Raw genomic sequence first — 23,822 nt, forward strand, 5'->3', positions numbered from 1 at the left:
TTGCAACCCATTACAATGCAGGTATCTTTCACTCAACGTGGGGCTCAAACACACAGCCCTGAGTGTCAGAGTCTCATGCTGTACCGACTGAACTATCCCAGTACAGTCGCATCTTGGTTTTCGAACAGCTTAGTTTTGGCTCCCGGATGCCACAAACCCAGAAGTGGGTGTTCTGGTTTGCGAACTATTGTTGGAAGGCGAATGTCTGACGGGGCTTCCACAGCTTCTGATTTATTGCAGGAGCTTCCTGCAGCCAATCAAAAGCCGTGATTTGGTTTTTGAACATTTTGGAAGTTGAGCGGACTTCCAGAATGGATTCTGTTTGACTTCCAAGGTACGACTGTATGTGTTTTCTCCCTTCCCCCTCTCTTTCCTCCCCACCCTCTTCCTTCCCTTTTTCATCTCCCTCACTGCATCCATCCTCTTTCATCCACCCCTTTCCTAATTTTCAATATTTATGGAATTTAGTTCCAGGGTGAGCTACATTGCTGCCTTCTGTGGAACAAGCTCTGAAGACATACTTTTCTTCAGAGTGGCGTTTAGACATTAAAATGTGAGCTGTTGGGTTAGGACAGTTGGGCCATGTGTCCAGCGATTGGGCCGTGTGCCCAATGCTGGTTTTAAAATGCCCTAGCCTTATGTCTGAATGCAATAGGGTTTGATAGTTTTGATGTTGCAATTGATTGTAGTTGGTGTAGTTGCCTAATGGAAGGGTGGCTTAAAAGGTTCCCTTCATATGATGCAAATTGTAATTCACACCAGCTCCCATCAGCATGGATAGCGGTCAGGAATGATGGGAGTTGTAGTCCAACAGCATTTGGGGCCCTGCTGGATCACACCAACGTCCCATCTAGACCAGCATGCTGTTCTCACAGTGGCCAACCGAAGGCGCCATTGGGAAACCCAACTGCACAAGCACTTTTTACCTAAACTCACGGAGAAAGAAGCAAGTAAATAAGCAAGATAGGTTAGCTTCCAAAAATCCTGGGATCCCGGCAGCTTAACAGACCGCTGTTGTCCTTTTCCTTATTCAGGATCTCCTGATGTATCTGCTCCAGCTGGTCCAGGCCTTGAAGTACGAAAACTTTGACGACATCAAGAATGGGTTGGAACCTACGAAGAAAGACAGTCAGGGATCCATGACGGAAAGCATGGCGACGTCTGGGGCCAATCCTGCAGAAATAGACAGGTAGGCGAGAGACTTATCCTGACTGGAGGTCCATAGGGGAGTGGGGAGTCTTGCCTACTCAACTTTCTAGACTGCATAGTTTTGCATCCTGTCTTCCTGGGGAGAGCAGGTGTGACTGAGAAGGAGCATGTTCAGCCTGAGAGGATTCCCAGGAGCCTGATAGAGGGGGCTGGGGATCCTCATGTGGCCCCTTGGGACCTGAGGTTCTCCCCCCAAAATAATAAGAAGAATAAAATATACTAGACTGCATGGACTCAAGGTTCTGCTTTGGGTTAAGACAGCCTCCCATGAGAAAGAGGCCTTAAAATCCATGTATTTCCATTCTCCTCTCAGCTCTCAGATCATCACGAGCCCCTTGCCTCTCATCTCCTCCCCACCTTCTGCAGCAAAATCAAAGGAGCCTGCTGACAGCGAAAACCTTGAGGTGAGTAAAATACTGACAGGAACCCTTATGTTTTAAGAGAATGGGCTCTATTGGAGCTGGGGAGGTTCCGGTTTTCAATTCTGAGCTCCACCACGATCTCTCAGAGCAGCTTCTTGTGAGCTACATTGGCCTCAACCCCACCTGAATTATACTGTGGCCTACTTTGCAAAGGTCTTGGGTTTCAGAGGGCAATCTCCAACAAAATAGTTCGACTAGTTGCAAGGATTTCCATTTCTGTGATGGAAGTTCCCTGCCCTCTCCTCTCCCCATGTACTCCAAGTCTGCCCCCAAAGGTTGGGGAAAGCCGTAGAACAGATTTAGAGGGCAGGTGTGGAGAGGGAGGGGAAATTCTGTTGACCTATGCAATAAAGAAAACATGCATAAAAAACCAGAATCTTAAATAACGAGGGAAACCTAAGTTGAGCAACCTTCACTGTGGATATTAGACATCGCAAACCTGTCCGAACCAGACAGCAAATATTTAATCCTATCCTTATTGCTGAGCTACCTCTGCTAACGTTTTCTCTAAATATTTTTCCTAGGGGTTTCATACAGTTTGCATTACAGTGGTGCCTCGGGTTAAGTACTTAATTCGTTCCGGAGGTCCGTACTTAACCTGAAACTGTTCTTAACCTGGAGCACCACTTTAGATAATGGGGCCTCCTGCTGCCACCGCGCTTCCGGAGCACAATTTCTGTTCTTATCCTGAAGCAAAGTTCTTAACCTGAAGCACTATTTCTGGGTTAGCGGAGTCGGTAACCTGAAGCGTATGTGACCTGAAGCGTATGTAACCTGAGGTACCACTGTATAGCATGTAAGGCATTAGGTATCCCTTATCCAGGGAGTTTCTGAGCACAACATTGCTTTCTTTAGTGCCAAACTGTGACCGGTGTTATGTTTGAACCTGACCTTTGTGTTTGTGTGTGTGTGTGTTTGTGTGTGTGTGTGACTTTCCCCCTCCTGCTTTCTCTACCTAGGAGAAAGCAGAGTGGCACATATCCATCACATAAATATCCCAAAGAGCTGTTTGTGTGTTTCAAAGACATAAAGGTCCTTCTCCGTTTCACAACCTTTAAGCGACGTTTCCCTGTACTTTCAGCAAGACCTTTGCACGTTCTTGATCTCGCGAGCCTGCAAGAATTCCACACTGGCAAACTACTTGTATTGGTAAGTGCAGAAAAGGGGGTTGATGCCTTTGTGCACCGGAAACAGTTGCTGCTCTAGCTTCCTGGCAAGTGGGACGCAGTGCGTTACCAGCAAGACGATGGAGAGCAAATGCTTGTCCGTTTTCACCCCCGCTTAGTATTCCTCGCCCTTATCCTCCACCCAGCCCAGACATTGACCAAACCTAGACCCCTCAACCTCAGGAAAGCTGAGTGTTTGCATCATGTTTCTTATACGATAGTGTCAGGGAACTGCCATCAGCAGAACTGGAGAGGAAGGGGCTCACAGAGGTTGGCAGAGACTTGTCAGCTGAGGAGGGAACCAGCAGGGGGAGAGAAGGAGCTCCAAGGGATAGTGAGTCGGAGGGATGGCTCAGAGACACCTCCAGCAGTAACAGTGGGGAGATTTCAGGACCTCCCATAGGGACGCCCACTCCTCGCCGGAAACTGTCGCGTCGAGAGTCCAGAAGGCGCGTTTCCGTTAAGGAGCTTTTATGCTGGAAGAAGTTCCGCAAACGCCCACTGTCGGATTCTGCCAGCGACTGACGGAGCCATGCTTATGGAGCTCCGTTGCAGACAGTGGTTTGTGGACTTAGCCAAACACTGAGGGACTAGCAACTTCACGCACAAGCAGCTCATCATCCCATCACAGATAGTTTGTCACTTCTGAGTTCCCTAAACACAGACCTTTAGGGGAGGTCAGAAAGGTGCTATAGACCTGCTGTTTCTCCCTCAGACTTGGTCTGGGTGCTCAATCTGCCCCCAGGAAAGATTTCTGACCACTTTTCTTTAAAAAATGTGTTTTATTGATTTTCAGTTACAAATGAATTAGAGTGGGGCGGGGGGATAATACCAGTAATGTTGATGATTTTAAAAATTACTTGTACCCCACCCATCTGACTGGGTTGAACCAACAAATAAAATAATATTTTTTTTTTTTTAAATAATATTTATTGAAGTTTCCAAAATACAGAAAGAGAAGAAAAGAAATTATGAAGATACATTCAGAACCTTATTTTCAAACATCCACTTTCTGGGACTCCCCCCTTCCCCCACCCCTACCGTATTCCCCTTTCATACTGTTGTTTCCACAAGTTCTGTTTCTGATTTAAAGCACAATTTATATACCCCATTGTTCAAATTTAAATTTATACAAACCTTATGCAACACCCTTGATAAAAAAAAGCAAAAGATCTCTCCCCATAGCCCGCCCCCTTTTCTTTCCACAATGTCCCCCTTTTTTCCCATTAAAGTAAAAGCACACAGAATAAAAGTATAAAAAAATAAGAAATATATTAGAAAAAAGAAAACCAATTCAGAAAATAGTTGCAAGCCTTTGGATTCTAATTCTCCCTCCCCTTCCCCGGTTTAATTTCCCTTATCCTCCAATCTATGTTTCCAGCCTGGAAGTCTTAAGTCCATCAATCCCATTTTTCCCCCAACTCCTTGCAGAATTATTTCCCATTTTTAGGATTACTTTTTAAAAATTAATTCCTAAATCTTTAAAAATGTCAAATTATAAAATTCCCCCCATTGTTCTTTCAAGGTTATAGTCCAGCTTCCTCTTGTTCCGCTGCTAAAACTTTCTTATTCAGAAGTTTAGTAACTCTACATGGGTTGTTGTTATTCAGGAACAAAAACTTGCGTTCAGTCCCTTCCTTCTTCAGTAAAGTATTCTGTTGTCTCCTTTTAGTCTAAACACCCTGTAGACGAGATTCAGTTTCAGTTTTGCAGCTTTCCCAGGAGATAACCAGTTCTGTGAAATTCCGAAGTGTTGTATTTTTCCCGGCTTACGCCCATCTTTGTAATGTCCCGAAGCTCCTCTAGGGGGGTTGTTGTAACTTTGTTTCCAAAAATCCGATTGTTCTCCGTATTTTCGCCATTTTGTATTCAAGTCTTAACAAATTATATCAAGTTGTAACAAATTTGACCAGCAAGGTCCTTGTAATAAAATCCTCTTTAAAATTCCGACTTTGACAGTTACTTTGACAGCTGTCAAAATCACCGGCTCTTTTCACCAGGCTCACTCCTCAATCGCCCCGGTTCCCAGGGAGGGGGGTGCATTTTCCTTCTCCTTCAATTCTTCCTCCAGCACAATTCTTGTACTTTCCCATCATGGAATTCTTGATTTTAGCAAAGATACCGTTCTTTTTGGGCCTTGGCTTCCCAATCCTTGTTTTAAAATGTCTACAATAGGGAGGGGGACTGACTTCCTTTTTAGATCCCCCCCCGCTCGTCTCAAATCCAAAAAATTTTTCTTCTTTTAAACCCGATTTCCAATTTACTCACGGGTTGTTGTTAAAAGTCCAAATTCTCAATGGAAGAAGTCAGCGCTCTCCGCCGGATGGCATGCGGCTTCGCTCGGCAGGGATGGCAGAGGACTCAAAGCACCACGCTTCTCCCCGGCACCCGATCCGTAGCCTTTAAAAAGGCTCCTTCACGAGTCGGGAGGGCGCTAGCGGTGCTAGCCGAGTCTCCAAGTCCACGGCCCCCGTGGCCGTGGTTTCTAAGGGTCCCCGCATCGCCGGTGCGGTAAAACCCAGCCCCTGCCGAGCCGGCTCCCTCCGGAGCTCGGAGGGAGTCCGCCATTCGGCGATGGCGCCAACCCGGAAGTCTCTAACAAATAAAATAATAATAATAATAAAACACCAACAAGTCAGAGTACAGGGCCATCACAACGAAGGGAAAATATAACAGGAACAATCCCAGTTGTGATCCATTGAATGCATAGTAGTCAAAAGAAGGTGTCATTCCACAATGTACCTCATGCTGTATTTTTTATTTTTTTAAAGCGTTGGTTCTTGTGTGGAGATATCAGTCTATAAACAGGGGCTTTCCACCCCCCATATTCATGGCTCCCTACCCCAAACACTTTCTGCTTCCTTTATCGGTGACAGAATTGGCCAGTTTATTATTATACTTCCCCCACCCCACAAATACACACTTTCCTCTATCCAGACTCCTCCATTTCTCAGTGCCAAAATCTGAATGTCAACAGCTACAGTTCTGGCAGACTTAGCTATAAATCCTCGCGTCTGCTGATCAATGGTGTGTTTTGCCCGACCAGCCTCAGCAGGAGTTGGAAATAATCAAAGGGGTGTTTGGATGTACTAACCCTTGATGAAAACCTGGAGTTTGATTTGTAATCTGTGGCTGGGATACAGAGAAGGGCGAAAGGAGCTGTAGATACAAAAAGCCTTATTTTGAAAGGCTCTGGAGAGAGAGGAGTTCAGTCTGGAGATACACTGAGGCCCCATCTAAAACAGTATCTTCCTTGGCGATCACTCATAGCGGAGTAAGATTGTCTTCAATAAACGTGGTTTTAAAAGTGAGTCCGTAAGTGACTGTCAAGGCCAATTCTGGATCCACACGTTCTTCCACACTGAAGATATAGGTTAGGTTTCTGGGTGGGAGTTGATCATGGTGAGGGTTTGCCAAGTGTGCCTTCCTCTTAGCTCATTTCTCCCTTTCGTCCTGTGTTTGAGTGTCTTCAAAGCCCATGACACCTTTCGTGAAGGCTGGAGTGCTCGCAGGCCAGTGTTCCCCAGTTGTCAGTGGTTATACTACATTTTTTTAGATTTGCCTTGAGACAGTCTTTGTACCCCTCTCTCTCTCTCTCTCTCTCTCTCTCTCTCCATCCCTCCATGTGTCTCTCTCTCTCTCTCTCTCCATCTCTCTCTCTCTCTCTCTCTCTCTCCATCTCTCTCTCTCTCTCTTTTGACCACCAGCATTATGCTTACCATTTTTAAGTTCATACCACTTTAAACAGCCATGGTTTCCCCCAGAGAATCCTGGGAAGTGTAGTTTGTTAAGGGGGTTGAGAGCTGCTAGGAGACCCCTGTTCCCCTCACAAACCACAAGTCCCAGAGTTCCCTGTGAGGAGGGACGATTGCTAAACCACTCTGAGAATTGTAGCTCTGCAAAGGAAACAAGGGTCTCATAAAAACTCTCAGCACTGTTAACAACCTGCAGTTCCCATGGTTCTTTGGGGGAAGGCATGGCTGTTTAAAGTGGTATGGTACTGCTTTAAATAACAGAATCTTAGAGTTGGAAGGGACCCAAGGGTTATCTAGTTCAATGCGCTGCAATGCAGGAATCTCAGCTAAAGCATCCATGACAGATGGCCATCCAACCTCTGCTTAAAAACCGCTGAGGAAGGAGAGTCCACGACCTCCTGAGGGAGACCGTTTCACTGTCAAACATTTCTTACCGTCAGAAAGCTTTTTCGAATGTTTAGCTGGAATCTCCCTTCTTGTGCCTTGACTCCATTGGTTCAAGTCCTACCCTTCAGAGCAGGAGAAAACAAGCTTGCTCCCTCTTTCCATGGGACAGCCCTTGTGATATAGGATACCTAGGTGGCTATCATATAGGATACTGATGGGACACAGAAAAGGCAGAATCCTGCCACTGTTTCACAGCAGGGCCTTGTGCTCTAGAAAGTATTAACTTTGCTCCAAGTCTCACTTTTATGAGTGTGCAAAGCACAAGCTGGAAAATTTTTAATTCCCTGCAGTGCTAGAGCCCGTTTCTGCTCTCTGTGTGTGCTTTTGTATCACAGAGACACCCGTAACATCCATATTTTTTACAAAGAAGCAATCCTGTACAGATTGTGAGATGAATGTCTTTTATTGGCTTCGATTTCCCTCACCAGAGCTTCAATTCTCAGGGTGGTTTGACATTCAGGCCCTCTTCCCAGGAAAGAAACTGGAAGAGGCAGCTCTCTGAAGGGAACAGGGATTTCTTTTTTCCTTTCCTTTCTTAAAAAAAAATATTTTTTATTAAATTTTACATTTTTATCTTCATCATAGTAATATATCAAATACAAAGAAAAAACCAAATTCCCCCCACTCGGTGACTTCCCTCAACTTTACATATTGACTTCTCCTGCCTGTTTTGTTATGCCTTAACATTGTATTCTCTGAATTAAATATTATTTAGTTCTTATCATTCCAACAGCATGTTTGTAGTTTCTATTTTTGTTTTGTAAATTGTGTTTACTCAAACCTTGCTAGTGAGTCCATTTCCTTACAATGTTTCTGTAGATACAACATAGATGGTTCCCAGGCTTTTAAAAAGTCTCTGTTGTCTTTGTCTCTTCAGTTAGCTTCGCCATTTCAGCATATTCCATCAGTTTTTCTTGCCATTCTTCTTTCGTTGGTATCTCGTCATTTTTCCATTTTGGGGCTAGCAATATCCTAGCTGCTGTTGTGGCATATATGAAAAGTTTCTTCTTCTCTTTTGGCAAGTCTTGAGCTGTAATGCCTAGTAAAAGGGAAAAAAGCTTCTGGTCTTTTAACAAAGGTTGAGTGGCAAGTCCCCCCCCCCCCGTGGAAATAATGATACGTGACACAATTATTAAGGTTAATAGGCTAAAAAAGGCCACAGCTTTATTGGTTACAGGTGATGAGTGGTATTGGCTTAGGCATTGGTCCTAACCGACTCTATCCAGCTTCAGCCCATCCACTTGAAGTCCAGGAAGGGTTCACCACCAGTAGGGGGAGTCCTGCTGATGCACATCAACTAGGAACTCCCCCGGAGTCACCGATAGGGGGGCGTGCCTTAGGCCCTCACCTCCCTAGGCTTTGGACAGGGCCATGTCCCCCAGAATCCTTTAGTGGACTACCCTTCAATATGCGGGGCAGGTGATGGCGCTACCTCCCCTCTTTCCATCTACAGAACTATTCCAATGCCTAACTGTCAATACCCAGAAAGTTGTGATCATTTGCTACGAGATAGGCAAAAACCAAGTGGCTGATGCCAATTTGCCAACTGGGAAAATTCCTACCAGGCCCCTCAACGGCGACCAACAAAGATCCATAGCAAGATCAAAGAACAAAAACCTTATAGGCGGGAGGGTGGGAAAAACAGGAATAGCTGGTGCATGGCAAAGAGGGAAATCCCTGGCCACGTCCACGTCCCCTGAACTGGCCAATTGGAATCCCCCCAATCACGCGGAGGCTGGCCTCCACTCGCCGCGCATGTGGAGGGGCCGTGAAGCCCGCAACTCCACGTCCTCCGTAGGGTGGAAGTGGCTTTATCTTAAACATTCTTTTCATTTCATTATAAATCATTCCCAATAATTTTTAATTATTTTACTGTTCCACCACATATGAAAAAAGTGCCCTCTTTTTCTTTACACTTCCAAAACTTATTGGAGCCTGTTCTGGGAACAGGGGCTTCTAAACGACTCTCAGCACCCTTTGCAACAGTGCCCAGGATTCTTCGTGACAAGCCACGACTGCTTCAGATATACCATGTAGATGGGCTCATAGATATCTATATCTCAGGCATTAAAAGCCCAGGGCAAAAAGGTGTTCTTTTTAGTCTAAGCTCTGACTCGTTCTCATCTTCCATGCAAGGTACGTGATTGTGGAGTGTGAAGACCAGGACACCCAGCAGAGAGACCCCAGAACTCACGAGATGTACTTGAACGTCATGAGGAGGTTCAGCCAAGCTCTGCTAAAGGTAAAATTGACTGTTTTGTGTCGTGTGGAGGCTAGTGGGTATCTGAGCATAATTATAAAGGTTGCATGTGCACCCCACAATACAACAGGCAACCCCAAAGGCCAGGGGGATGGATTAACGTCCGTATGAGTCCACATTACAACATTTGGGCCTTTTTTTCATGTAGAGAAAGGGTGGGAAAGTGAGGACACGATCAGTGCTGGATTTACGTATGAGCTAAACAAGCTATAGCTTAGGGCCCCACGCTCTTAGGGGCCCCCCAAAAAATTAAAGGGAAAAAAAACTGGATGTACATTTCCAAAATATAAGATAAAAACAAATTAAATAAAACCTACATACAGCAACAGTGTTTTGTAGACTCCTGTGATGTAAGTAATGGGCCCCGCCTGCCAGCCTGCTCCCTAAAATATCACTATTAGGTCCATAAATTACCACATAGCATATATTCAACACAAAAACAGAGACAATTTGTTGTTGACAAAGGACAGCTGGACATATAAAGGGCCCCATTACCTTCAGTAGCTTAGGGCCTCCTCAAACCTAAATCTGACCCTGGTCACGATAGAAGTGTATAAAATTATTCCCGGAGAAAGTGAATAGAAAGAAGTTCACCTCTCTCTCTTTTACTCATTAGACCAAACATTTGACACTCTCTATTATGTTAACTGCAAAGAAGGAAAAGCTTCTAAGCTAACAGTTGGAAGTACTGTTAGTAAAGTATAGAAATAAATATTTTGGTTTACTTATGCCCATCTGTTTCTGTAAAACACCTGCCACAACCCTGGGTTAAATTCCCCCCCCCCCCTTTTCCTTCTCTGATTCTTAATACTTCAGCAAACAAAGTGCACTGTGATAAACATCACACTTGCTTTCAACCACAGGGGTGATCTAAGGCAAATTCCCCATTCGGGACAAGAAGTCATTTTGCTCCATGCTGTCCTTGGAAACATTAAATGCTTCTCTATATTATTTATTTGGCTGCACAATATTTTAAGAATAGCAGGCTGTTGCACAGGTTAAGAAAAGTACTGTTCTTCACCTGGAGCAGAAATCCATAGTGATGACACTGTGCGAGCAATTTGTGTTTTATTTTCTTGGAGCCTAAACCATAGAACAAGACTTTCTGAGGAAAAACAACAACACGATGCTGTAAGACTTTGCATTGGGACCCTCAGAAATAACAGGAACTCAAGGCTGGATCCGTGCAATTAGAAATTCTGTGAATGGTGCTCTTTAAAAGTACAGTGGTACCTTGGTTCTAAAACTTACTCCATTCCAGAAGTCGTTCCAAAACCAAAGCGTTCCAAAACCAAGGTGCGCTTTCCCATATAAAGTAATGCAAAATGGATTAATCCGTTCCAGACTTTGAATAACAACCCCTAAAACAGCAATTTAACATGAATTTTACTCTCTAACGTGACCACTGAGCCATAAAATGAAAGTAATAAGCAATGTACTGCCGTCACACAATCAATCAATCAGTAGCTGAACTGGGTTCCGCACTGTCACAAAAACAAAACAAAAAAGAGCCACAAAAACGCAAAATAAATAGCAAAAACAGACAGACTTCAGCGTAACACTCAAAACAGAAATGTGGCACTCAAATCGGAAGCGTGACACTCACAAACCGGAACACTTACTTGCAGGTTTTTCAGTGTTTGGGTTCCAAGTTGTTTGAGTACCAAGGCGTTTGAGAACCAAGCTACCACTGTAAACTGAAAGTGCAGTTCTCATTTTGCATTTTGTTAGTGTTCTGAACCACCCTATGGTCTTCAGCTGAAAGGTGGTACACTAATACTAAACATCATCATCATCGTCATCCCTGAAAAGAGCCTTGTGCTTGTTTGGAGTTCTCATTCATCAGGGCTCTGGGGGGTCTCTCCTCCCTCCCTTCCCCTCTGCTGTATAAATTGACTCGTGTCACATAAGTCCTCACCTCCAGAATGATTGTTGTTGGCGCAGTTGTACAAAAAAACAAAACAAAAAAGCCCTGAAAGGTCAGGGAACCAACTACCTGCTACAGAGAACTTTGATTGCATTTTATGGAGGGCTGGGGAGGGCGGGGGGATTGCCCGGGAGAAACTTCCTTTTTTTTTTTTTAGCGAATGTCGGTGTTTATTATCCGCTTGCTCCGAGAGCTGTGATTGCCAAGAGCTCCACTCAAGGCAAAATAATTACAGCAGAGAGAACTAATTCTTTTCTCCTTCTCCTTCTTTTTTCCGCCTTCTAATTTAACGCAGGGTGATAAGTCTGTCAGGGTGATGCGGTCTTTGCTGGCGGCCCAGCAGACGTTTGTAGATCGGCTCGTTCATCTCATGAAAGCAGTGCAGCGTGAAAGTGGCAATCGTAAAAAAAAGGTAAAATGGCAGAATTGTGTAGGGATACATACAGATATACATGCACATAGATAGATAGATAGATAGATAGATAGATAGATAGATAGAGAGAGAGAGAGAGATGATACACAGATACACACACACACACACACACACACATATATATATATATATATATATATATATATATATATATTGCTCCGTCGCAGCTCCTGCCAACCTAGCAGTTCAAAAGCACACCAAAAAAGTGCAAGTAGATAAATAGGTACTGCTCCGGCGGGAAGGTAAACGGCGTTTCCATGCACTGCTCTGGTTTTGCCAGAAGCGGCTTAGTCATGCTGACCACATGACCTGGAAAAACTGTCTGCGGATGAACACCAGCTCCTTCGGCCTGTAAAGCGAGATGAGCGCCACAACCCCAGAGTCGTTTGCGACTGGACTTAACTGTCAGGCGTCCTTTACCTATTTTTTACTTATATACAAATATCTATATTCACCCCCCCCCCAAAAAAAGCCATTTTATCCATACTTGTGTTTCTCATTGCAAATGTGTTCCTCTTTTAATGAGAGTTCCTTGTGACAGAATGTGTAGTTTGGAACTCGGAGCCATAGGCTACATTCACACGGCTGTTTATTCTGTTTCCGTTGCTGTTAATTTCCACATTTTATTTGTGCTGCCACATGACTGCACCAAATACCCAGGGTGGGGAACTTTGCACCTTCCCCAGCCTTGGAGCAACCAATCTGAATTCTGATTTTTAGCATAGACTGCCTTCTCCGCCAGTAAACAGTAAGAATGACAGAAATGCTAACAAAAAAATCTTTATTGGAAATAATAGTCATTGCCCACATGTATTTGTAGCGATAAGGACTAGAAACCTGCTTAATCTTTCTTCTTCTAGAAGCTACGATTTTGCACCCAGTGCTGAATTTTTGGGTGTGTGTGTTTGTGTGCATGTATGTGTCGATTTCCAGCTGCTTTGCGGAGAACGTTTAATGAAAGGCCACGCCAATCAATCGACAGCTGCATGAATTATGACAGCTAGGGAGTGGAAGGGACAAGGAGAACATAAAATAATAGATCAGTGGTATAGAGAAGTGTGGTATATAGCTATTAATGATAAATTAACATGTGCCATTAAGGTAAGACAGGGAATATGCAGGAGAAATGGTTCTGAGGAGATATTGAGTGTGTTTGTAGAATTTGTACTGTTAAAACAGAAAGGGGTCAAACCATCGCAAGAGGTGTTCAAATTTGGATAGTTACAATGGAATGGTCTCGGTAATGGGGTGCACATGTTTATTCTTATTTATGTATGATGATTACTTTGTTAAATAAACAACAACAACAACATGCGATGGACAAACCATTAGCAGGCACATTTGAACCTACTTTCATCGATTTCTCTCTCTTTCTGTCTTTGTGAGTTTGCCCACAAGCTACATTTGATGAACAAGCTACATTGCAGTTGGCTCCCTTCCTCCATTCACGAGTTAGACTACATGCTGCAGCTCCTGTCAGGAGCTTGTCCGACACTCAAGTAGGACCCTGGCAGAGACACCTCCCCGACTGGCATGTTCCCTCCCTCCTGGTCGATCATTCGGGAGCTTCTAAAGCTTTCTTCAGCCCGAACATCACAGTGACCGATGCCAACAGACATCAGCACACTTAGGGATCTGCAGAGTGTTCGCAGTTTGCGTGACAGACCCCAGCAACTTAGCATTTTGGCTAATCTACTTTATTTACATATAAACACACACGGAGCACTGCAACGTGGCTCCCGCTCTCTCTAGCATCAGACAGCAAAGAGAAATAAACAAAGGACAATAGTCCCACTTCATGGAACACAGTAACACAAACATCCTGTCTCTGTCACTTCTCACTTTGTGGAGTCAAAACATACACCGTCATGTGATAGACAACCCATGACTGCAATCATGGAGCAGGAATTCTAACAGCTCCTAGTCCATGTTTTCAGTTTTGGAGTGGTTGGCATTAGCACGTGGTTCAGTAAGTCATGTTGTTCCTTCCTTCCCCCTGCTCTGCTTTTAGAACGAGAGGTTGCAGGCACTCCTGGCAGACAATGAGAAGATGACCCTATCAGATTTTGAGCCCATTCCCCTGCCCCTGGAACCTCAGGTGAAAATCCGAGGGATAATCCCGGAGAAAGCGACACTGTTCAAGGTAAATCACCTACCGTCTTGTCTGTTGTCCATGTTCCGTGAGTGGGATTCCAGCATGTCAACCAGGATTTGGTTGTTGTTGTTTTAGCATTCTCTGGTAAAGCTTGCTAGCTTATGCTTGCACACTAGAACCGACTCCCTCGGAAGATGGTGCGTTCTCCTTCATGGGGGAGGTTTTTTAAACAGAGGTGGGATAGCCATCTGCCAGGAATCCTTTAGCTGTTCTTCCTGCATTGTAAGGGGTTCAGCTGAATGAACCTCTCAGATCTACAGTTCTGTGATTCTGTGAGTTTGTGCACTTGGAGAGAATCTTTCTCTTTTGCAAGAAGGGCTGGGGTTAGGCTCATTTAAGAAGATTTAATAAGGCACTTTTAGGAAGATTTAAGAAGTGGGGCTCGGAGGTGGGAGCCGGCATATTTGAGGCCTGTTGGGGTACAGGATGTGCCCTTTTCTTAAAGGAACTGCTTCAGAAATGAACTCTCAGGGACTGGGCCAAGGAGGAATGATGGAGACCACCTCCTCATCCTGACCTTTCCAGAGAAGAAAACAGTTCCGAATCACAGTAGGGGTTTGAGGGAGGTCACAGCTCAGAGGAAGATGAGCAGAAAAGTTGAGAAATAATGGGAGAAGAGGAGGAGGAAGCAGAGTCGGAGCAGCTGGCTGACACATTATCACTAGAAAGCATTCCAGACCTATCATCTCCCATAAACTGGTGAGCCTTAAAAGTAGGAGAGCAAAGGGCTTGGAGACAAATGGCCCTAAGCGGCAACTGTAAAGTTGGTGGTGCTGTTGACGAATGAGGAAGTAGGAGATAAAGGGATTATGGGATCTGTAGTTGTTAGGAGATCCCGGTTCCCCTTACAAAGCTACAGTTCCCAGAGTGGTCTGACATTCAGTTTCTCTTCACTGTAGCTCTGTCAAGGGAATAGGGATTGCCTATCAACTCCTTGCGCCATTAACAAAGTGCAGCTCCCATAATTCATTGTGGGAAGCCATGATTTTTCAAAATGGTACCCTGGTGCTTTAAATGAATGGTGCAAAGGTGTACGGCCTTAGTAAGGGTTGGGGGAAGACAGCAGAAATGAGGCCCATGTCTGTTTGGGCCTCTGTGTGGTACTCTAACCTCACCCTTGATATGTTGTGCAAGGATGTGGGCAAGTAGGCCTATATCTTTTTTTTGTTTGAGACTCAGCGACAGAGAATAAGGATGCTGGATAATGTAAAATAAAATAAAAAAAAAGATAACTATATTTATTTTGCAGAGGCTAATTGGTTTCATTCCCATACTTTTCACGAGGGACGAATTGCCAGCTAAACAAATCAGGTCTTTTTGGAAAGGGCATTTTAAACAGAGTTGCCATTTTCACTAAGTTAATTAGGAAGGGCAGCTAATTGCTTTAAAGCTATCCTTCCCCTTAGCATATTTTTTTAGGTTTCAGTTCAGTGCCACTTGTTTTATTTCGCCCTTTCAAGTACTGTTGAGATGATAGGGGGTATATTGGATGCACACAGAAGCTGATGTACTTCTGAGTTCGTTCGTTTTCTCCTGTGCAAATATTTATTTTCCTCGCATTTTTACCCCACCTTTCCTGGAACCCAAGGCGGCACCCATAAATACATACATACATATATACATTTATTTATTTATTTGTATGTTGCCTTTCCACAGTGCTCAGGGCAACTTACAACATGAAAAAAAAACGCATAACTGCAACATAACGAAAGTAGTTGTAATGGTTCCTAAGGGGGTTGCTTGTGCGTAAGCAGGTGCCTATCTTCCTGGCTGGGTGCAAATACCTGGCTGGGTTGCCAAAGTGAACCTCCTCTGTCCGGACAGCCACTCGCCCGTGGCTGACTCAGTCGCTGGCAGAAGCCGTGAGTGGGCGTTTCTTAAACTTCTTCCAGCAAAGAAGTTATTTGACGCCTAGTCTCTGCTTACCCTCTCTGCATGGAAGCCTTCTGCACAGGGAGGGCGTGGGCAACGGAGGACCCCTAGTCTCCCCGCTGGTCCCAGGCCAGGAGTCATGGGACCGCCTCGCCACTTCCCCCACCTGCCCCCCTTCTCCACTGGTGCTACGCTGATTTTCTTCCCCAGAAGATGGGCTGCTTCTCCCGATCCCTGGACGCCCTCTGGAATCCCTCTGGCTTTCGCGCTGTCCCTCCAGTACTGATGGCAGTTCCCTGACAGTAGCCCTATACGGTACATTAAAACATGAAGAAATGCGTATGCTACAACAGCAGCAAGAATACTCATTGCAAAGTATTGGAAGACGCAAGATCTACCCACTCTGGAAGAATGGCAGACGAAATTGATTGACTTTATGGGACTGGCAGAATTGACTGGCAGAATACGTGACCAGGGAGAAGAATCGGCAGAAGAAGAATGGAAGAAATTCAAAGACTATTTGCAAAAATATTGTAACATTAAGGAATACTGAGTGATGTTGGATTGAAATTAAGGGGTTATCAGCTGTAATGGTACAAAAGAATATGAAAAAATAGTTCTTTTTTTGTATATAAGTAAAAGTATAAGTTACAATAATTTAAGAAGATGGATAGAAAATAAGGCTTTTAGCTGTAATGCTATGAGATAAGGATTTGCTGGATGAACAATTTGAACTGGAATACAAGAAGGGGAGGTATGAGGAGGTCAGGGAAATATGTTATTGAAAAATAAGATATGAAATTTATGTGTTTTTAATATTTTTTCTTTTTATTTTTTTTCGTTTTTTTCTTTTTTCTTTCTTGGTTTGTATAAAATGGAAAATCTTAATAAATATCTTCTTAAAAAAATAAAATAAAACATGAAGAAATGCAAAACCAGACTGAACAATTTCCATGTAAATCACAATGTCTAAAATAAAGATAGAAAAAAACCAACAGCAACAGACACTGACCAGATCCAGATCTGCTTAGCTTCATCAAGCAGGTGGCCTTGTATGCCTTCAGGCCAAAGCATGCTCAGTCATCGTCTTAACAGAGGTGGACCCTTTGCTTTATGGCAGAGATGGGGAACCTGGTGCCCTTCTAATATTGCTGAACTATAACTCCCAGCACCTTGGACTATTGGCCATTCTGCCTGGGAGTGATGGGAGATGTAGTTCAGGAGTATCTTCAGGGCATCTCAGGTGGATGTCTGGTTTGGGGCGGAGTCAGTACAGCCTTCCACCACTTAAGTGAAAATGGATTTAGAACGTTTCTCACTAGGCTGAAGAGTGGTTGAAGCTAGTATGGATTGTGACCTGCACACCTGATCATGCAGTACATAAGTCCTGCATCCTCTCCATCCTTTTTTATCATTAGCTTACGTGTATCTTTTCCCTCTCTTTAAAATTTAATTAATATAACAGAGAACACAGCACAAAGCAATACATAGTGTAACAACAGCAGTTCCAAAGCAGCTCAGAAAAAAGCCAGCCGCAATGTGTTGATTAAAACCTGAAAAGTTAAATAGTTTTTTTTTTCAAAATAAAAAGTTGAAAGTTCAAAAAGTACATAGTTATATGTGCGCTAAACATGGTGAGGCATAAATAGAAGAGAGAAAATGAAAAGGAGAAACAGAACCCGTGTAGAAGGAAAAATGAAGGGAGAGGGGAACCCAAAACTGTATATTTCACAAGGTTGTTACTGTACTTCACCTGATCTTAACCTATTACAGTATTTGTAAGAATGGATTCCAAATATCATTGAATTTGTCCATGGCAAAGTCTGCGTTTATATGCAAGTTGTTCATATGTTGCAAGTTTATATAAGTCTTCAATCCAATTGTAGAAGGGAGCCTCATTTTTATTTTTCCAATTCATCAGTATCAGTCTTTTTGCTGTGGTAACGGCGCATGGAGAGTCCACTTGTATTGTCCTTTTGTAAGGTTCCATGTGCTGGGCGTATAATCCAAGAGGATATTTTGCTCTGTAAATGTAAGGCTGTTCCATAGAGAAAATAAAACAAATTTTTAACGACCTGCGTATATTATATTAAGCAGGTGCCAGACAAATGTCATTTTACATGGCCTTAAAACATTGGTAGTCCATATACAGTACTAAAATTAAAATGGTACCTTATTGATCTATTCTTCACATTTTAACCATATATTTATATTTTTCTATTGAATATGTTATAGACCAGAGAGGGAAGTTGGGGGAAGTCGCCGGGGGGGGGGGGGGGGCGTTCAATTGAAAATGTTAAAATGTAATTGGCATGTTTGATTATGCTAAACCTTGTTGTGAAATCTTAATAATAATAAAAAATGGGGGGGGGGGCATTGGCAGTCCATTTATTGGTTCTCCACGGACAGATTTGTGAGGCTAGTGGGAGAGAAGAATGTGTAGCTTTCCCAGTATGGATCCAGTATGGTGTAGTGGTTAAGAGTGGTAGACTTGTAATCTGGTGAACCGGGTTCGCTTCCCTGCTCCTCCACATGCAGCTGCTGGGTGACCTTGGGCCAGTCACACTTCCCTGAAGTCTCTCAGCCTCACTCACCTCACAGAGTGTTTGTTGTGGGGGAGGAAGGGAAAGGAGAATGCAAGCCGCTTTGAGACTCCTTAGGGTAGTGATAAAGCGGGATATCAAATCCAAACTCTTAATTCATTTCATGCAAATGACATTTCCATGATCACTGCCCCTCTGGCCATAGGAACAGAGGAACCTGTTTTATACAGAATCCATTGAGCTCTGTATTTTCTGCACTGACTGCAATATACTTTCCAGGGTTTCGGACGGGGAATATCCCCAGCGCTACCTGGAGATGCCAGGGATTGAACCTAGGACCTGCATGCAGAGTAGAAGCTCTCCCTCTGAGCTAGAGAGGATGGGATATTGGCTGAAGAAACCTCAGCTCCGTATCTCTTTCCCTCTCCAACCATGCTGTCCTTTTACAGTCACACTTTTAATTTGCCGCTTTTTCCATTTCTCTAACCAGAGCGCCCTAATGCCAGCCCAGTTGTTTTTCAAGACTGAAGATGGGGACAAGTATCCTGTTATATTTAAACACGGGGATGATTTGCGTCAGGATCAACTGATACTTCAGATCATTTCGCTCATGGACAAGGTGACAATGGCTAAGCAGAAGGGGGTGTGGAGATTGTGAATAGGTCTTTGTAAACACGGCAGCCAGAATTTCATTCTTTAAACAACTTTCTAAAAAATGATCTGAGTGCTCTTATTTTTCTATTTTTCTCTTTTCTTCTCCTTTTCTTCCTTCCTTCCTTCCTTCCTTTATTTATTTCTCTCTGCCCCCTGCCCCCCACTTTTGTGCTTTTATTGTATCTAGATAAAAGTCTTGGTTTGGTTTTTTTTAAAAAAAGAAAAGTTTTGTATTTTTCTCTATAAACCTTAATAAAATTTATTTTTAAGTGATCTAAGTGTCTTACGGCGATATTAGGAGGGATGTAAAGGGAAACGCAGGATAGCTGAGTTGGTAAAAGCATGGGACTCTTAATCTCAGGGCTGTGAGTTGAAGCCCAACGTTGAACAGAAAAGATTCCAGCAATTCAGGAACTCTATGGTTTTATATGATTCACACGCACGGATAAAGGTTAGAAATGTGATGGTTGAAGGGAGCACATCCATACAGGAAGGTCAGATCAGGTGAGCCTTTAAATCAGGAATGGGGAAGCTGTGACGTTGAAGGTGTTTTTATAGCTAGAAGCCTTGCTGGCACAGAACAAAGGCCTAGCTAGTCCCCTACCACAAGCAGGATAGGACCACAATATCGTTTTCCCCACTTGCCATTCTCAGCACCTGGTATATGGAGGCAAACTTCCATCATGGCTTACGGTCCTCCATAGATTTGTCCAAACCCTTTTTCAAGACATCCACACTGGCAGGAGATTTCTGTGAACTCTGGTTCTGCTGGTTTCTTTCCTTACCTGTCCCCTGAGCCATTCTGCAAGCCATTTGATTTGATTTTTCAAATATAGATTTATAACAAAACCAAATACATTTTCATATACAGAGATTTCTCTGAATCTCGAGACCTCCCCTCCGTGGGTCCTAATGTCAGTGTTTTCAACTGCATTTTATATCAAATCTATATTTTATATCTATCCATATTATCCATAGAGTTTGTTACATTACAAGTGAGATTAAATTCATGCTAATGTTTTCATCTGCTTACAGTGGTCTCCTCAATAAATTATAATTTATTTATATAAATAAATTATAAAAATTATAACTATATAATTTATTCTTTCTTGAAGTTTTTGTCTTCTTAGTTCCTGAGCTTTCCGGTCAGTTTTGCCATTTTGGCGTAGTTCCAACAGCTTAGTTTGCCATTCTTCTCTGGTAGGGACTTCGTCTTCTTTCCATCTCTGGGCTAGTAAGATCCGTTCAGCTGTTGTTGCATACATAAAAAGTCTTTTCTGCTCCTTTGGGATGTCGGTACCTACAATTCCTAATAAAAAGGCTTCTGGTTTGTTTGTTTTACAAAAGTTATTTTTAACATTTTTTTTCAGTTCATTATCTATCATCTCCCAGAAAGCTTTTATTACCTTACACTGCCACCACATATGATAGAAGATACCTGTATTCTGTCTTCCAGTGCAGCAATAATTTCTTAGCTCTCTCTCTCTCCCCTGCCTTATGCTTGTCTCTTCTGTTTTTCTTGTAGCTCTTACGCAAGGAGAATCTGGATTTGAAGCTGACCCCTTACAAGGTCTTGGCCACTAGTACAAAACATGGTAAGCCTACCTCCCAAAACACACTCATCATAGCAGGAGCGGTGAGTATTTAGAGAACTCTCGGTGCTAAATGTTAATTTTGGGGTTTTTTTATGAACCTTTCATCCGCTTTGGTGCCCTTAAAAGTGGGATACAGCAAAGATACAAATTTGATAAAATGCAAACTCTAAAGAACAGTTCTCCGGCCTGATTAAGACTTAGTTAATTCCACCCCACTGCTTTTAAAAGCCCATAGGAATTTGAGATTGGCTTCTTAGCACCTACACCTGAGATTTTCTGACCCTGAGTCTCTTTCTCTCTATCACCCTCCCTGCTATTTTCCAGGTTTCATGCAGTTCATTCAGTCAGTCCCTGTGGCTGAGGTTCTTGCAACCGAAGAAAGTATACAGGTTTGTGTTTTGACTTGGGTTGCCTGTACTGGATTCAGCATCTGCTCGTTCTTGCATTTCGCCCACTTGAAGTTGGCAGTGGCGTTCTTCCCTTGTGATTGCGTCACATGTGGGAGATTCAAGGATAAAGCAGTGTGTAAAAGGAACTCTGCATCATATAAGCCTGTTAGGATACCGAAATTCCAAGGAAGGAAATAAAAACTGAGTAGTATTTGTGTGTGCGTGTGTGTGTGTGACCCTTATTGATTAATATTTCTTCTCCTGCCCACCACCCACAACTGATTGCAAAAGGAATGACCCAAATAAATGCTTTTGCTTGGTTGTAATGTTTCTCCATAGGGACGCGGGTGGTGCTGTGGGTTAAACCACAGAGCCTAGGACTTGCCGATCAGAAGGTTGGTGGTTCGAATCCCCGTGACGGGGGAGCTCCCGTTGTTCGGTTCCAGCTCCTGCCAACCTAGCAGCTCGAAAGCACGTCAAAGTGCAAGTAGATAAATAGGTACCGCTCTGGCGGGAAGGTAAACAGTGTTTCCGTGCACTGCTCTGGTTTGCCAGAAGTGGCTTAGTCATGCTGGCCACATGACACAGAAGCTGTACGCCAGCTCCCTTGGCCAATAAAGCAAGATGAGCGCTGCAACCCCACAGTCTGCCACAACTGGACCTAATGGTCAGGGGTCCCTTTAATGTTTCTCCATGTGTACTCCTTAAGGCCAGTTTCCTTTTTAGGGTGAGATTCAGGTCGCCACCCTAGGTGGGTAGGTCTATGCCACTGTTTAGCACAGTAAAAAGTTGTGGAGGGGGGCAGGTGGGGCTTATCAACCTGGAAAGGAAACCTCTGATCCTAAACCTCTTCTCCCTTTCATGTCTTCTCCCTTTCATGTCCAAGCAAGCAGCATAAGCAATAGCTGTACACGAAACGGAAGTTCCCAGCAAGCTGTGCTGGAGTGTAAACAGGAATGTGACGCACAACAGTCATGCCTGTTCCTCTTAAGGTGGAACGAAATATTCTAACAATTTTCAGGAGGAGAAAAGGCTAAGGAGTAAACCCTACAAAAATATGGAGTGGAGTTCTTAAAAGATGATTGGAGACCACTTTAGGCGCCTCCTTCCAGAAACTCCTGCAGCCAAGCTGGTGCCAAACATCTTGCTCTCTTTTCCTTTGGACCACATCGGCAAGAAGAGAAGAAGATCCTGTTGGATCATGCCAGTGGCCCATGGAGTATCCAGCATCCTATTCTCACAGCGGCCAACCAGATGCTTGTCGGACAGCTGCAAGCAGGATTCAAGCACAAGAGCACTCTCTCTTCCTGTATTTTCCAGCAACTGGGGTTCAGAAGCAGTGCTGCCTCTGACTATGGAAGCAGACCATAACTTTGTTGTTTTTGTTTACTCATTTAGTCGTGTCTGACTCTTCGTGACCCCATGGACCAGAACACGCCAGGCACTCCTGTCTTCCACTGCCTCCCGCAGTTTGGTCAGACTCATGCTGGTAGCTTTGAGAACACTATCCAACCATCTCATCCTCTGTCGTCCCATTCTCCTTGTGCCCTCCATCTTTCCCAGCATCAGGGTCTTTTCCAGGAAGTCTTCTTTTCTCATGAGGTGGCCAAAGTATTGGAGCCTCAGCTTCAGGATCTGTCCTTCCAGTGAGCACTCAGGGCTGATTTCCTTCAGAATGGATAGGTTTGATCTTCTTGCAGTCCATGGGACTCTCAAGAGTCTCCTCCAGCACCATAATTCAAAAGCATCAATTCTTCAGCGACCAGCCTTCTTTATGGTCCAGCTCTCACTTCCACACATCACCACTGGGAAAACCATAGCTTTAACTATTTGGACCTTTGTCGGCAAGGTGATGTCTCTGCTTTTTAAGATGCTGTGTAGGTTTGTCATCACTTCAGCTATCATGGCTAATAGCCATTGATAACCACATCCACCTGGAACAGGAATGCTAAGCTTACTCAGGAGCTGTCAGTGTGGGACTTTGTCAAAACCTTTCTTAAAGTTGCGTGTTTTAAAAATCTGTTTGTTGTGGTGGCTAATATGCTGAAGACCAGCAACATGTCAGCATTGGGGCAAAGGGGATTTTGCTCCTCTGACCTCCTACTTTTTAAAGCTGAATTTTCCTCTCCAGGGGGCCTTGTTCATATTTCTAGGCCAATTCGCTCTTGGGATTCTAGTTGTAGCCCCCTCCCTCCCCTAAACAAAGTACATTAATGCCCACTTTGCAATTCGTTTCCTCTATCTTCATTCACAATTGCTTTGAATTGCTAATGCTATTTAAATTTTGCTACCCAGGCACAAAAGGAATATATCTACTTTTGAAGCATTTAGCACTCTCCGTAATTATGCAATAACTCTGCATTTGAAATTCAACAGGATGGGATTATTTTAAAGAACGAGAGGCCCTTGAGTGTGTGTGTGTGTGTGTGTGTGTGTGTGTGTGTGTAATGCAAAGTGATTTTAAATCTTTCCATTGCGGAGGTTAAGAAAATTCCATCAGATATCAACTGAGCGCTGCGATGTAAGCACTAAGGGGAAAAAAATGTAATTTGCTTGATTGTTCTTTGCTTAATGTTATCTGCCGTTTTTAAAAGAAATATAGGCTATTTCTGCAATGAGCCTTGGATGCCTTTTAAATATCAAGATTGATACTTGGGGGTGAGGAGAGGGGGGCTGTGTTCACCAGTAACACGCAGTAATGGATTTTATCCAAGGCCACCAGCTACTTACGAGCTCAGCCAGCCCCCAGAGACTCTTTCAGAGCTTTACGTGGGAGAAGAAATAAACATTAGAGCAATGTTCTTTTTCAGAACTTCTTCCGAAAACACGCACCAAGCGAAACGGGACCCCACGGAATAAGCGCAGAGGTTATGGACACTTACGTCAAAAGCTGTGGTAAGTGATGGCATTAGGAGGGCACAGATTGCATTAAAGCAGGGCAACGGCTGCGGATCAGTGGCTGAGTGTCTGCCTTGCAAGCAATCCCTGGGCTGGG

At 43.8% G+C, this 23,822-nt stretch overlaps 1 protein-coding gene across 2 annotated transcripts in view; it reads left to right on the forward strand.

The window, feature by feature from the left end:
- The window catches only part of PIK3C3 (phosphatidylinositol 3-kinase catalytic subunit type 3), a 111,065-nt gene that overhangs the window by 30,307 nt on the left and 56,936 nt on the right, over positions 1 to 23,822 (forward strand). For both annotated transcript variants that reach the window (XM_083575582.1, XM_083575583.1), the window contains 10 exons: positions 1,035 to 1,189; positions 1,523 to 1,613; positions 2,713 to 2,780; positions 9,136 to 9,241; positions 11,482 to 11,598; positions 13,631 to 13,762; positions 18,680 to 18,808; positions 20,369 to 20,438; positions 20,763 to 20,827; positions 23,638 to 23,722. In XM_083575582.1, the coding sequence (XP_083431708.1) occupies positions 1,035 to 1,189; positions 1,523 to 1,613; positions 2,713 to 2,780; positions 9,136 to 9,241; positions 11,482 to 11,598; positions 13,631 to 13,762; positions 18,680 to 18,808; positions 20,369 to 20,438; positions 20,763 to 20,827; positions 23,638 to 23,722 (1,018 nt within the window). The remainder of the gene's footprint in view (positions 1 to 1,034; positions 1,190 to 1,522; positions 1,614 to 2,712; positions 2,781 to 9,135; positions 9,242 to 11,481; positions 11,599 to 13,630; positions 13,763 to 18,679; positions 18,809 to 20,368; positions 20,439 to 20,762; positions 20,828 to 23,637; positions 23,723 to 23,822) is intronic.

Source organism: Podarcis filfolensis (assembly GCF_964270895.1).
Source record: "Podarcis filfolensis genome assembly, chromosome: 11".
NCBI classification, from domain to species: Eukaryota; Metazoa; Chordata; class Lepidosauria; order Squamata; family Lacertidae; genus Podarcis; species Podarcis filfolensis.